Genomic DNA, 14,251 nt, shown 5'->3' with positions numbered 1-14,251 from the left:
GATCTCTGTCCACTAGTCCCTTCCTAACATTATACTGGATCTCTTGTCCACTAGTCCCTTCCTAACATTATACTGGATCTCTGTCCACTAGTCCCTTCCTAACATTATACTGGATCTCTGTCCACTAGTCCCTTCCTAACATTATACTGGATCTCTGTCCACTAGTCCCTTCCTAACATTATACTGGATCTCTGTCCACTAGTCCCTTCCTAACATTATACTGGATCTCTGTCCACTAGTCCCTTCCTAACATTATACTGGATCTCTGTCCACTAGTCCCTTCCTAACATTATACTGGATCTCTGTCCACTAGTCCCTTCATAACATTACACTGGATCTCTGTCCACTAGTCCCTTCATAACATTATACTGGATCTCTGTCCACTAGTCCCTTCCTAACATTACACTGGATCTCTGTCCACTAGTCCCTTCATAACATTATACTGGATCTCTGTCCACTAGTCCCTTCATAACATTATACTGGATCTATGTCCACTAGTCCCTTCCTAACATTATACTGGATCTCTGTCCACTAGTCCCTTCCTAACATTATACTGGATCTCTGTCCACTAGTCCCTTCCTAACATTATACTGGATCTCTTGTCCACTAGTCCCTTCCTAACATTATACTGGATCTCTTGTCCACTAGTCCCTTCCTAACATTATACTGGATCTCTGTCCACTAGTCCCTTCCTAACATTATACTGGATCTCTGTCCACTAGTCCCTTCCTAACATTATACTGGATCTCTGTCCACTAGTCCCTTCCTAACATTATACTGGATCTCTTGTCCACTAGTCCCTTCATAACATTATACTGGATCTATGTCCACTAGTCCCTTCCTAACATTATACTGGATCTCTTGTCCACTAGTCCCTTCCTAACATTATACTGGATCTCTGTCCACTAGTCCCTTCCTAACATTATACTGGATCTCTGTCCACTAGTCCCTTCCTAACATTATACTGGATCTATTGTCCACTAGTCCCTTCCTAACATTATACTGGATCTCTTGTCCACTAGTCCCTTCCTAACATTATACTGGATCTCTTGTCCACTAGTCCCTTCCTAACATTATACTGGATCTCTTGTCCACTAGTCCCTTCCTAACATTATACTGGATCTCTGTCCACTAGTCCCTTCCTAACATTATACTGGATCTCTGTCCACTAGTCCCTTCCTAACATTATACTGGATCTCTGTCCACTAGTCCCTTACTAACATTATACTGGATCTCTGTCCACTAGTCCCTTACTAACATTATGATCTAGTTTGTATGTGTTGACGAAATTGTCAGTATAATATTTAGTCTTAGATCGTCGTCGCCATAATCATCCATTCTATCGGTTTCTTTCAATCGCCTGTATCTCCTATTTAGGGTTGTTATTAGAGAAACTAAAAGATGAGTGTTAATCTTTTTTCATTTGCTGCTTTCTTTCGTTTTAGGGATTTTAGCAGTTTTTGACAGGAGGGCGGGGGCATTCGAGCATGGGGCTAAATATGTATTTTTTAACACAATTTTATGGTGATTTATTTTTTTATGGTTTACTATAGTCCTAATAAACACCAGGAAATTACATCTGACCACAAAAGATCACAGGATCTATTGAATGTGACAAACTGACATATTGAGCCTATACACACAGTATAAGCCTTCCCCCAGTAGGCTACCTTCACATTCAGTAGATCCTGTGATCTTCTGTGGCCAGATGTAATTTCTTGGCGTTTATTAGGACTATAGTAAACCATAAAAATCACCATAAAATTGTGTTAAAAAATGCATATTTAGCCCCATGCTCGAATTCCCCCGCCCCCCTGTCAAAAACAGCTAAAATCCCTAAAACGAAAGAAAGCAGCAAATGAAAGAAAATTAACACTCACCTTTTAGTTTCTCTAATAACAACCTAAAACATGAACCTTGGTTGAAAAAAACAAAAGTTGTCCTTTAAGGTTGTTTAATTGAAGTCATTTAATGCGATCAGGTGTTTCTGTGTGGATGTACGGGGCTGTCGAGGCCAGGAAGTAGTTTTTTTCCACTCAGAAGGCGTTCACGCATAACGATGTCACGTGCATACCCTCTATAGCAGGGGTTTCCAACCGGTGGTCCGCGGCCCCCTGGTGGTCCGCGGAGGTACTGCTGGTGGTCCGCAGCCAGGCATTCAGAAAAGTTGTATTTTTACCTTTATAATATATATATATATATATATATATATATATATATATAAAACTTATTTGCACTCTTTTTACTTGTTTGTGAATAATAATCATAACTTAAGTCGAAGTGTTCAACGCGTCAAATAAACAAAAAAAAACAAAACAACAACTCACGACGTAAACAGCTGACGGAGACGTCAGCTCAGCTGCTGCAGCGGAACAACCATCCTGCTCTTCCACCCAACGCATGCATGCTTACCGTGCTTACTGCCCAAGGCAAGCACGGTAAGACGTCGCCATAAGTTATTCATCCAATTCATAATAATACGTTTGGGAAAGTCAGATCTCCCTGCCATAGAGTTATAATATCTGAAGAAGGAAAGTCAGATCTCCCTGCCATAGAGTTATAATATCTGAAGTAAAGTCAGATCTCAGATCAGCCATAGAGTTATAATATCTGAAGTAAAGTCAGATCTCCCTGCCATAGAGTTATAATATCTGAAGTAAAGTCAGATCTCCCTGCCATAGAGTTATAATATCTGAAGTAAAGTCAGATCTCAGATCAGCCATAGAGTTATAATATCTGAAGTAAAGTCAGATCTCCCTGCCATAGAGTTATAATATCTGAAGTAAAGTCAGATCTCAGATCAGCCATAGAGTTATAATATCTGCCGCGGATCGATTGAATAGTCTCACGTTAATACGTGACGTATTCACTATTCAATGTGCAACTTCTCGGTCTATCGCTGCCGAAAAGGCAGAGCTACAAGCTCACAACGCGATGCAACCGGGTGCCATGTGAGCTTGTAGATTGGCTATTTTTGGTGCGCGACACCGTCGTACGATGATGTATACGTTACGCTTTCAAAGTGACGGTACACAATGAACAGTTCCCTCTGTCTGTTAGAGAGGTACTGTATAAGGCCTACAGTAACAGCTCCCTCTGTCTGTTAGAGAGGTACTGTATAAGGCCTACAGTAACAGTAACAGCTCCCTCTGTCTGTTAGAGAGGTACTGTATAAGGCCTACAGTAACAGTAACAGCTCCCTCTGTCTGTTAGAGAGGTACTGTATAAGGCCTACAGTAACAGTAACAGCTCCCTCTGTCTGTTAGAGAGGTACTGTATAAGGCCTACAGTAACAGTAACAGCTCCCTCTGTCTGTTAGAGAGGTACTGTATAAGGCCTACAGTAACAGTAACAGCTCCCTCTGTCTGTTAGAGACGTACTGTATAAGGCCTACAGTAACAGTAACAGTTCCCTCTGTCTGTTAGAGAGGTACTGTATAAGGCCTACAGTAACAGTAACAGTTCCCTCTGTCTGTTAGAGAGGTACTGTATAAGGCCTACAGTAACAGTTCCCTCTGTCTGTTAGAGAGGTACTGTATAAGGCCTACAGTAACAGTAACAGTTCCCTCTGTCTGTTAGAGAGGTACTGTATAAGGCCTACAGTAACAGTAACAGTTCCCTCTGTCTGTTAGAGAGGTACTGTATAAGGCCTACAGTAACAGTTCCCTCTGTCTGTTAGAGAGGTACTGTATAAGGCCTACAATAACAGTAACAGTTCCCTCTGTCTGTTAGAGACGTACTGTATAAGGCCTACAGTAACAGTAACAGTTCCCTCTGTCTGTTAGAAAGGTACTGTATAAGGCCTACAGTAACAGTTACAGCTCCCTCTGTCTGTTAGAGACGTACTGTATAAGGCCTACAGTAACAGTTCCCTCTGTCTGTTAGAGACGTACTGTATAAGGCCTACAGTAACAGTTCCCTCTGTCTGTTAGAGACGTACTGTATAAGGCCTACAGTAACAGTTCCCTCTGTCTGTTAGAGACGTACTGTATAAGGCCTACAGTAACAGTAACAGTTCCCTCTGTCTGTTAGAGACGTACTGTATAAGGCCTACAGTAACAGTTCCCTCTGTCTGATAGAGAGGTACTGTATGAGGCCTACAGTAACAGTAACAGTTCCCTCTGTCTGTTAGAGACGTACTGTATAAGGCCTACAGTAACAGTAACAGTTCCCTCTGTCTGTTAGAGACGTACTGTATAAGGCCTACAGTTACAGCTCCCTCTGTCTGTTAGAGACGTACTGTATAAGGCCTACAGTAACAGTTCCCTCTGTCTGTTAGAGACGTACTGTATAAGGCCTACAGTAACAGTTCCCTCTGTCTGTTAGAGACGTACTGTATAAGGCCTACAGTAACAGTTCCCTCTGTCTGTTAGAGACGTACTGTATAAGGCCTACAGTAACAGTTCCCTCTGTCTGTTAGAGACGTACTGTATAAGGCCTACAGTAACAGTAACAGTTCCCTCTGTCTGTTAGAGACGTACTGTATAAGGCCTACAGTAACAGTAACAGTTCCCTCTGTCTGATAGAGAGGTACTGTATAAGGCCTACAGTAACAGTTCCCTCTGTCTGTTAGAGACGTACTGTATAAGGCCTACAGTAACAGTTCCCTCTGTCTGTTAGAGACGTACTGTATAAGGCCTACAGTAACAGTTCCCTCTGTCTGTTAGAGACGTACTGTATAAGGCCTACAGTAACAGTAACAGTTCCCTCTGTCTGTTAGAGACGTACTGTATAAGGCCTACAGTAACAGTAACAGTTCCCTCTGTCTGATAGAGAGGTACTGTATGAGGCCTACAGTAACAGTTCCCTCTGTCTGTTAGAGACGTACTGTATAAGGCCTACAGTAACAGTTCCCTCTGTCTGTTAGAGACGTACTGTATAAGGCCTACAGTAACAGTAACAGTTCCCTCTGTCTGATAGAGAGGTACTGTATGAGGCCTACAGTAACAGTTCCCTCTGTCTGTTAGAGACGTACTGTATAAGGCCTACAGTAACAGTAACAGTTCCCTCTGTCTGATAGAGACGTACTGTATAAGGCCTACAGTAACAGCTCCCTCTGTCTGTTAGAGACGTACTGTATGAGGCCTACAGTAACAGTAACAGTTCCCTCTGTCTGTTAGAGACGTACTGTATGAGGCCTACAGTAACAGTAACAGCTCCCTCTGTCTGTTAGAGACGTACTGTATAAGGCCTACAGTAACAGTTCCCTCTGTCTGTTAGAGACGTACTGTATAAGGCCTACAGTAACAGTTCCCTCTGTCTGTTAGAGAGGTACTGTATAAGGCCTACAGTAACAGTTCCCTCTGTCTGTTAGAGACGTACTGTATAAGGCCTACAGTAACAGTAACAGTTCCCTCTGTCTGTTAGAGACGTACTGTATAAGGCCTACAGTAACAGTTCCCTCTGTCTGTTAGAGACGTACTGTATAAGGCCTACAGTAACAGTTCCCTCTGTCTGTTAGAGACGTACTGTATAAGGCCTACAGTAACAGTTCCCTCTGTCTGTTAGAGACGTACTGTATAAGGCCTACAGTAACAGTTCCCTCTGTCTGTTAGAGACGTACTGTATAAGGCCTACAGTAACAGTTCCCTCTGTCTGTTAGAGACGTACTGTATAAGGCCTACAGTAACAGTAACAGTTCCCTCTGTCTGTTAGAGAGGTACTGTATAAGGCCTACAGTAACAGTTCCCTCTGTCTGTTAGAGACGTACTGTATAAGGCCTACAGTAACAGTAACAGTTCCCTCTGTCTGTTAGAAAGGTACTGTATAAGGCCTACAGTAACAGTTCCCTCTGTCTGTTAGAGACGTACTGTATAAGGCCTACAGTAACAGTTCCCTCTGTCTGTTAGAGACGTACTGTATAAGGCCTACAGTAACAGTTCCCTCTGTCTGTTAGAGACGTACTGTATAAGGCCTACAGTAACAGTTCCCTCTGTCTGTTAGAGACGTACTGTATAAGGCCTACAGTAACAGTTCCCTCTGTCTGTTAGAGACGTACTGTATAAGGCCTACAGTAACAGTAACAGTTCCCTCTGTCTGTTAGAGAGGTACTGTATAAGGCCTACAGTAACAGTAACAGTTCCCTCTGTCTGTTAGAGAGGTACTGTATAAGGCCTACAGTAACAGTTCCCTCTGTCTGTTAGAGACGTACTGTATAAGGCCTACAGTAACAGTTCCCTCTGTCTGTTAGAGAGGTACTGTATAAGGCCTACAGTAACAGTTCCCTCTGTCTGTTAGAGACGTACTGTATGAGGCCTACAGTAACAGTAACAGTTCCCTCTGTCTGTTAGAGACGTACTGTATGAGGCCTACAGTAACAGTAACAGTTCCCTCTGTCTGTTAGAGACGTACTGTATAAGGCCTACAGTAACAGTAACAGTTCCCTCTGTCTGATAGAGAGGTACTGTATAAGGCCTACAGTAACAGTTCCCTCTGTCTGTTAGAGACGTACTGTATAAGGCCTACAGTAACAGTTCCCTCTGTCTGTTAGAGACGTACTGTATAAGGCCTACAGTAACAGTAACAGTTCCCTCTGTCTGTTAGAGACGTACTGTATAAGGCCTACAGTAACAGTTCCCTCTGTCTGTTAGAGACGTACTGTATAAGGCCTACAGTAACAGTTCCCTCTGTCTGTTAGAGACGTACTGTATAAGGCCTACAGTAACAGTTCCCTCTGTCTGTTAGAGACGTACTGTATAAGGCCTACAGTAACAGTTCCCTCTGTCTGTTAGAGACGTACTGTATAAGGCCTACAGTAACAGTTACAGTTCCCTCTGTCTGTTAGAGACGTACTGTATAAGGCCTACAGTAACAGTTCCCTCTGTCTGTTAGAGACGTACTGTATAAGGCCTACAGTAACAGTAACAGTTCCCTCTGTCTGTTAGAGAGGTACTGTATAAGGCCTACAGTAACAGTAACAGTTCCCTCTGTCTGTTAGAGACGTACTGTATAAGGCCTACAGTAACAGTTCCCTCTGTCTGTTAGAGAGGTACTGTATAAGGCCTACAGTAACAGTTCCCTCTGTCTGTTAGAGACGTACTGTATGAGGCCTACAGTAACAGTAACAGTTCCCTCTGTCTGTTAGAGACGTACTGTATAAGGCCTACAGTAACAGTAACAGTTCCCTCTGTCTGATAGAGAGGTACTGTATAAGGCCTACAGTAACAGTTCCCTCTGTCTGTTAGAGACGTACTGTATAAGGCCTACAGTAACAGTTCCCTCTGTCTGTTAGAGACGTACTGTATAAGGCCTACAGTAACAGTAACAGTTCCCTCTGTCTGTTAGAGACGTACTGTATAAGGCCTACAGTAACAGTTCCCTCTGTCTGTTAGAGACGTACTGTATAAGGCCTACAGTAACAGTTCCCTCTGTCTGTTAGAGACGTACTGTATAAGGCCTACAGTAACAGTTCCCTCTGTCTGTTAGAGACGTACTGTATAAGGCCTACAGTAACAGTTCCCTCTGTCTGTTAGAGACGTACTGTATAAGGCCTACAGTAACAGTAACAGTTCCCTCTGTCTGTTAGAGAGGTACTGTATAAGGCCTACAGTAACAGTAACAGTTCCCTCTGTCTGTTAGAGACGTACTGTATAAGGCCTACAGTAACAGTTCCCTCTGTCTGTTAGAGACGTACTGTATAAGGCCTACAGTAACAGTTCCCTCTGTCTGTTAGAGACGTACTGTATAAGGCCTACAGTAACAGTTCCCTCTGTCTGTTAGAGAGGTACTGTATAAGGCCTACAGTAACAGTTCCCTCTGTCTGTTAGAGACGTACTGTATAAGGCCTACAGTAACAGTTCCCTCTGTCTGTTAGAGAGGTACTGTATAAGGCCTACAGTAACAGTTCCCTCTGTCTGTTAGAGAGGTACTGTATAAGGCCTACAGTAAAATGTAGTGCAGGTTGTAGGTTGGTTAAAATAAAGAGGAGAAAGGTAGTCCATGACGCTGTGACTCCTCCCCCTTGTAGTCCATGACACGGTGACTCCTCCCCCTTGTAGTAATGATGCTGTGACTCCTCCCCCTTTTAGTCCATGACGCTGTGACTCCTCCCCATTGTAGTCCATGACGCTGTGACTCCTCCCCATTTGTAGTCCATGACGCTGTGACTCCTCCCCCTTTTAGTCCATGACGCTGTGACTCCTCCCCATTGTAGTCCATGACGATGTGACTCCTCCCCCTTGTAGTCCATGACGCTGTGACTCCTACCCAATTGTAGTCCATGACGCTGTGACTCCTACCCAATTGTAGTCCATGACGCTGTGACTCCTCCCCCTTTGTAGTCCATGATGCTGTGACTCCTCCCCCTTGACGCTGTGACTCCTCCCCCTTTGTAGTCCATGACGCTGTGACTCCTCCCCATTTGTAGTCCATGACGCTGTGACTCCTCCCCCTTGACGCTGTGACTCCTCCCCCTTGCAGGCGCCCAGCCACAAGTACTCGGCCCACAGCAGTCACGTGACCAACGTCAGCTTCCTGTTCAACGACAGCCACCTGATCTCCACGGGCGGGAAGGACACCACCGCCATGCAGTGGCGCCTGGTGGAGAAGATAAGCTCCGCCCCTTCTGACGGGGGGGAGGGGCTACTCCTCAACCACCTCCACCACCACGCCCCCCCGCCCAGGAGCCACGCCCCCACCGAGGCCCCTCCTCCTCTGGCGGCCAGCAGGCCGGTAAGACGCGCTGCGATGTTCCCATCGCACAATCAATTAGTTGATTTATTTATTTATTTAATATAAGGGAAGCAGATGACGTCCCATAGCTGGGAGGTATATATACTTACCTAGCAGATAACGTCCCATACCTGGAAGGTATATATGCACGTACCTAGCAGATAACGTCCCATAGCTGGGAGGTATATATACTTACCTAGCAGATAACGTCCCATAGCTGGGAGGTATATATACTTACCGAGCAGATAACGTCCCATAGCTGGGAGGTATATATACTTACCCAGCAGATAACGTCCCATAGCTGGGAGGTATATATACTTACCTAGCAGATGACGTCCCATAGCTGGGAGGTATATATACTTACCTAGCAGATAACGTCCCATAGCTGGGAGGTATATATACTTACCTAGCAGATGACGTCCCATAGCTGGGAGGTATATATACTTACCTAGCAGATAACGTCCCATAGCTGGGAGGTATATATACTTACCTAGCAGATAACGTCCCATAGCTGGGACGCATAAATACGTACCTAGCAGATAACGTCCCATAGCTGGGAGGTATATATACTTACCTAGCAGATAACGTCCCATAGCTGGGAGGTATATATACTTACCTAGCAGATAACGTCCCATAGCTGGGAGGTATATATACTTACCTAGCAGATAACGTCCCATAGCTGGTGGGTACGCATAAATACGTACCTAGCAGATAACGTCCCATAGCTGGTGGGTACGCATAAATACGTACCTAGCAGATAACGTCCCATAGCTGCTGGGTACGCACATTTAATCAATACAGTTTGTATTTTATGTTTTGTTTTATTTTGTCCCCAGACGCCGAGCTCCGACGAGACTCCGCCCACCACCCCCCTCCTACTCCTCCCCCTGATGCCGACGCCCACGCCGCCCACGGCCAACGGCGTGGAGGAGTCCCCGGCAGAGACCCCGCCTCCTCGTCCTCCCGCCTCCTCCTCCGAGCTGACCCCGCCCCCCTCCGAGTCGACCAATGACAGCACGCTGAGTCCCAAGGACTCGCTGGAGCCGAGCGTAGCCACGCCCACCACCAGCGATGAGGCGGCCACGCCCACCAGCGACGAGGGCCTCCCGCCATTCACCCCCCCCAACTAGAGAGGGGGGAGGGGAGAGAGAGAGAGAGAGAGAGAGAGAGAGACAGCAGAGAGAGAGAGAGAGAGAGACAGCGGGAGAGAGAGAGAGAGAGAGAGAGAGAGAGAGACAGCGGAGAGAGAGAGAGAAGAGATGCGTAGATGCAAAGCTACACGGTGTATTTGTACCTGTTTTTTTGCAGCAGCTATAAGAGAGAGAGAGAGAGAGAGAGAGAGAGAGAGAGAGAGAGAGAGAGAGAGGGGGGGGGGGGGCTTTAGCACCCCCTATGGGCTCAATAACAAACTGTTCAGTCTGTCTCGCTTGTTGAGTCGTGTGTGTGTGTGTGTGTGTGTGTGTGTGCGTAATATGTCTGTGCGCGCATGCCTGCGTGTGTGTGTGTGTGTGTGTGCTCTGTTTCAGCGTACACACAAATATCTTTGCCAAAAATAGCTGAGAGAGAAATATAGAAACAAGCGTCAGAAGACCTGTGACCTTTGACCTGCGTCAGGCAACGGTTCCCTGTTGCCTGACGCAGGTCAAAGGTCACACAATCAGTTGATGGTTTTTTTCTCCTCAATTCCATTCTATCACAACCGTTATCTCAACATATTTCACCTGATGTGTGTGTGTGTGTGTGTGTGTGTGTGTGTGTGTGTGTGTGTGCGTGCGCGCGTCCGTGTGTGTGTGTGTGTGTGCGTGTCCGCATGAGTGCATGTGTCTGTGTGTGTGCGTGTGCCTGCATGCCTTTGTGTGTGTGTTAAGCTTTATCTGTGCTTCACCACACCATCCACTAGGAGGCGGTGTTCTCCAACTCAGGTCTCAACTTGATGTCTCACATGTTCAGCTTCCAGTCTAGTGTAGTCCAACAGGCATGGCAGCCATATTGGATGTAGTCCAACAGGCATGGCAGCCATGTTGGATGTAGTCCAACAGGCATGGCAGCCATGTTGGATGTAGTCCAACAGGCTCTGTGCACGGCGGACATGTTGGATGTAGTCCAACAGGCATGGCAGCCATGTTGGATGTAGTCCAACAGGCATGGCAGCCATGTTGGATGTAGTCAAACAGGCATGGCAGCCATGTTGGATTTAGTCCAACAGGCTCTGTGCACGGTGGACATGTTGGATGTAGTCCAACAGGCATGGCAGCCATGTTGGATGTAGTCCAACAGGCATGGCAGCCATGTTGGATGTATTCAAACAGGCATGGCAGCCATGTTGGATTTAGTCCAACAGGCATGGCAGCCATGTTGGATGTAGTCAAACAGGCTTTGTGCATGGCGGCCATGTTGGATGTAGTCCAACAGGCATGGTGGCCATGTTGGATGTATTCCAACCAGCTCTGTGCACAGTGGCCATGTTGGATGTAGTCTTAACAGGCATGGCAGCCATGTTGTATGTAGTCCGACCGGCTCTGTGCACGGTGGCCATGTTGGATGTAGTCCAACAGGTTCTGTGCACGGTGGCCATGTTGGATGTAGTCCAACAGGCTCTGTGCATGGTGGCCATGTTGGATGTAGTCCAAAATGCATGGCAGCCTTGTTGAATGTAGTCAAACAGGCATGGCGGGCGGCCATGTTGGATGTAGTCCAATCGGTTTGGTGCATGGAGGCCATGTTGGATGTAGTCCAACCGGCTCGGTGCATGGAGGCCATGTTGGATGTAGTCCAATCGGCTCGGTGCATGGAGGCCATGTTGGATGTAGTCCAATCGGCTCGGTGCATGGAGGCCATGTTGGATGTAGTCCAATCGGCTTTGTGCATGGAGGCCATGTTGGATGTAGTCCAACCGGCTCGGTGCATGGAGGCCATGTTGGATGTAGTCCAACAGGCTCCGTGTACGGCGGCCATGTTGGAAAGGGAACAGGCCTCTTCCTTACTCCAATCGACAGTGTGTTTAAAAGGGGCCTGACAGTGTGTTTAAAAGGGGCCTGACAGTGTGTTTAAAAGGGGCCTGACAGTGTGTTTAATAGGGGCCTGACAGTGTGTTTAAAAGGGGCCTGACAGTGTGTTTAAAAGGGGCCTGACAGTGTGTTTAAAAGGGGCCTGACAGTGTGTTTAAAAGGGGCCTGACAGTGTGTTTAAAAGGGGCCTGACAGTGTGCAAATGGAAACTCTCTGCGGGGGGGGGGGGGTCCTTCGAGGACCCGCCAGCAAACGGATCGCAACCCAGCACTCTTTAGCCAGTGGGGATGCAGTGTGTAAATAACGACATGGATTTATGAACCACATTTTGTTCAACGCAAAAATGCTGTGTTCAAGTTCAGGAGACGATTCTCCTGCATGCTGCCCTTCAGGCATGGAAAGGAGAGGAGGGGCATTTGGAAAGGAGAGGAGGGGCATTTGGAAAGGAGAGGAGGGGCATTTGGAAAGGAGAGGAGGGGCATTTGAAAGGAGAGGAGGGGCATTTGCATTTCTTTTCACCAGTAAATGCTGCACTCCTGGTCTGGAGAGGGCAGTTGTTTTACAGACGGGTAAAAGGGCAGGGGCCCGAGGCCCCCTGCACATGGTAATACATCTAATACGTAAACAATAGTCATCGAGAATCCTACGTAAGCTGAGAACCTAACAGTGGAATGTCTATATGATGAAACTATGCGTCTACACTATAGAGTGCTGTGTCTACATAAAATTCCGTTTGAGTTACTGTACATACAATAAGTTGAGCCTTTGCATACGCCTGTAAGGCCGTCGAGGTCGAGGCTAGGGCAAGTGCTACGGCGATCGGAGTCATCAGTAACAGCTGTGAAGGAAGTAAGCAAGTAAGGCCCAGTTTATTTCCAACGCGGACCTGCTGTGACTGGTTTAGTCCAGTTTAAACTGCTTTAGTCCAGTTTAAAAGGGTTTAGTCCAGTTTAAACTGCTTTAGTCCAGTTTAAAAGGATTTAGTCCAGTTTAAACTGCTTTAGTCCAGTTTAAACTGCTTTAGTCCAGTTTAGGTTTTTGTTCTTTTGGACTTTTGCAAATCAAAGTAAAAAAAAACATTTCTCAGAATAAATAAACATGATTTTTACTGTTGCCATGGCGACCTGTCATATCATACTGTGCTCTGGACAGTACACACTGGGGGGGGGGGGGGGGGGAGGGGGGGGGTCGATGAATGTCTGTCTGTCTGTCGTCTGTCTGTCTGTCTGTCTGTCTGTCTGTCTGTCTGTCTGTCTGTCTGTCTGTCTGTCTGTCTGTCTGTCTGTCTGTCTGTCTGTCTGTCTGTCTGTCTGTCTGTCTGTCTGTCTGTCTGTCTGTCTGTCTGTCTGTCTGTCTGTCGTCTGTCTGTCTGTCTGTCTGTCTGTCTGTCGTCTGTCTGTCTGTCGTCTGTCGTCTGTCTGTCTGTCTGTCGTCTGTCTCTATCTATCTATCTCTATCTCTGTGACTCAGACTTCATTCTATCTTATTTTCTTTTTGTTAATTTTGAGACGGTCGTTTCTTTTCTGAAAGGGCTCGGGTAACGTTCTACTTCTTAACGGAGAGAGAGAGAGAGAGAGAGAGAGAGAGAGAGAGAGAGAGGAGAGAGAGAGAGAGAGAGAGAGAGAGAGAGAGAGAGAGAGAGAGAGAGAGAGAGAGAGAGAGAGAGAGAGAGGCAGAGAGAGAGGGAGAGAGAGAGAGGCAGAGAGTTGGAGAAAGATGGAGAGAGTAGGTGGGGGAGGGGGGGGCTGGAAGAGGGGGGGGGGGTCATTGGGAGGGGGTGAGGGTTGATGATGTAATTTCCTGTCGACAGACGGAAGGTTTAAAAAAAAGTGAAAATAATAAAACTTTGTTGAAAAACCTGATTGTTTGGTTTCCATTTAAAACCTGATTGGTTGATTTCCATTTAAAACCTGATTGGTTGGTTTCCATTTAAAACCTGATTGGTTGGTTTCCATTTAAAACCTGATTGGTTGGTTTCCATTTAAATCCTGGTTGGTTGGTTTCCATTTAAAACCTGATTGGTTAGTTTCCATTTAAAACCTGATTGGTTGGTTTCCATTTAAAACCTGATTGGTTGGTTTCCATTTAAAACCTGGTTGTTTGTTTTCCATTTAAAACCTGGTTGGTTGGTTTCCATTTAAGACCTGGTCCGATTCCGATCGTTTGATTATCTGCCGATACCGATTTTTCCCGATCCGATATTTATATTTTTATGGAACACTTATGCCTAGAGATGGAGCTCGATAACCGATACCCGGAAAAATCTGATAACAAGCTTATCAAGTACCCGGTATCAATAAGCTTTGGGCTTATCGAGTACCCGGTATCGATAAGCTTCAGGCGTATCGAGTACCCGGTATCGATAAGCTTTGGGCTTATCCAGTACCCGGTATCGATAAGCTTTGGGCTTATCTAGCCTGAGCTAACGTGTTAGGTTTCTGGTCTAGAGGGGCGGGTCGCGGCTCAGATTTGCGCACGCCCTGATTGGATCTCATCGATCTGTCCGTCACCCCCAGCCCCTCCTCTCCCCCCTAGTTTGGAGCGACGCCCACCCGGAAGGGTTGACTCCCACTT

At 46.2% G+C, this 14,251-nt stretch overlaps 1 protein-coding gene across 1 annotated transcript in view; it reads left to right on the top strand.

Annotated features, from left to right (window-relative positions):
* The window catches only part of eml4 (EMAP like 4), a 70,119-nt gene extending 56,889 nt beyond the window's left edge, over positions 1–13,230 (top strand). Inside the window, exons 21-23 of the mRNA XM_083774228.1 lie at positions 8,418–8,669; positions 9,506–10,250; positions 10,311–13,230. Of these exons, the coding sequence (XP_083630354.1) occupies positions 8,418–8,669; positions 9,506–9,799 (546 nt within the window). The 3' untranslated portion in view covers positions 9,800–10,250; positions 10,311–13,230. The remainder of the gene's footprint in view (positions 1–8,417; positions 8,670–9,505; positions 10,251–10,310) is intronic.
* The last annotated feature ends 1,021 nt before the right edge of the window (positions 13,231–14,251 follow it).

This window comes from Protomyctophum parallelum (assembly GCF_964188405.1).
Source record: "Protomyctophum parallelum genome assembly, chromosome: 10".
NCBI lineage: Eukaryota > Metazoa > Chordata > Actinopteri > Myctophiformes > Myctophidae > Protomyctophum > Protomyctophum parallelum.
Note: the sequence above shows the minus strand (reverse complement) of the source record. Positions and strands in the feature narration are given on the sequence as shown.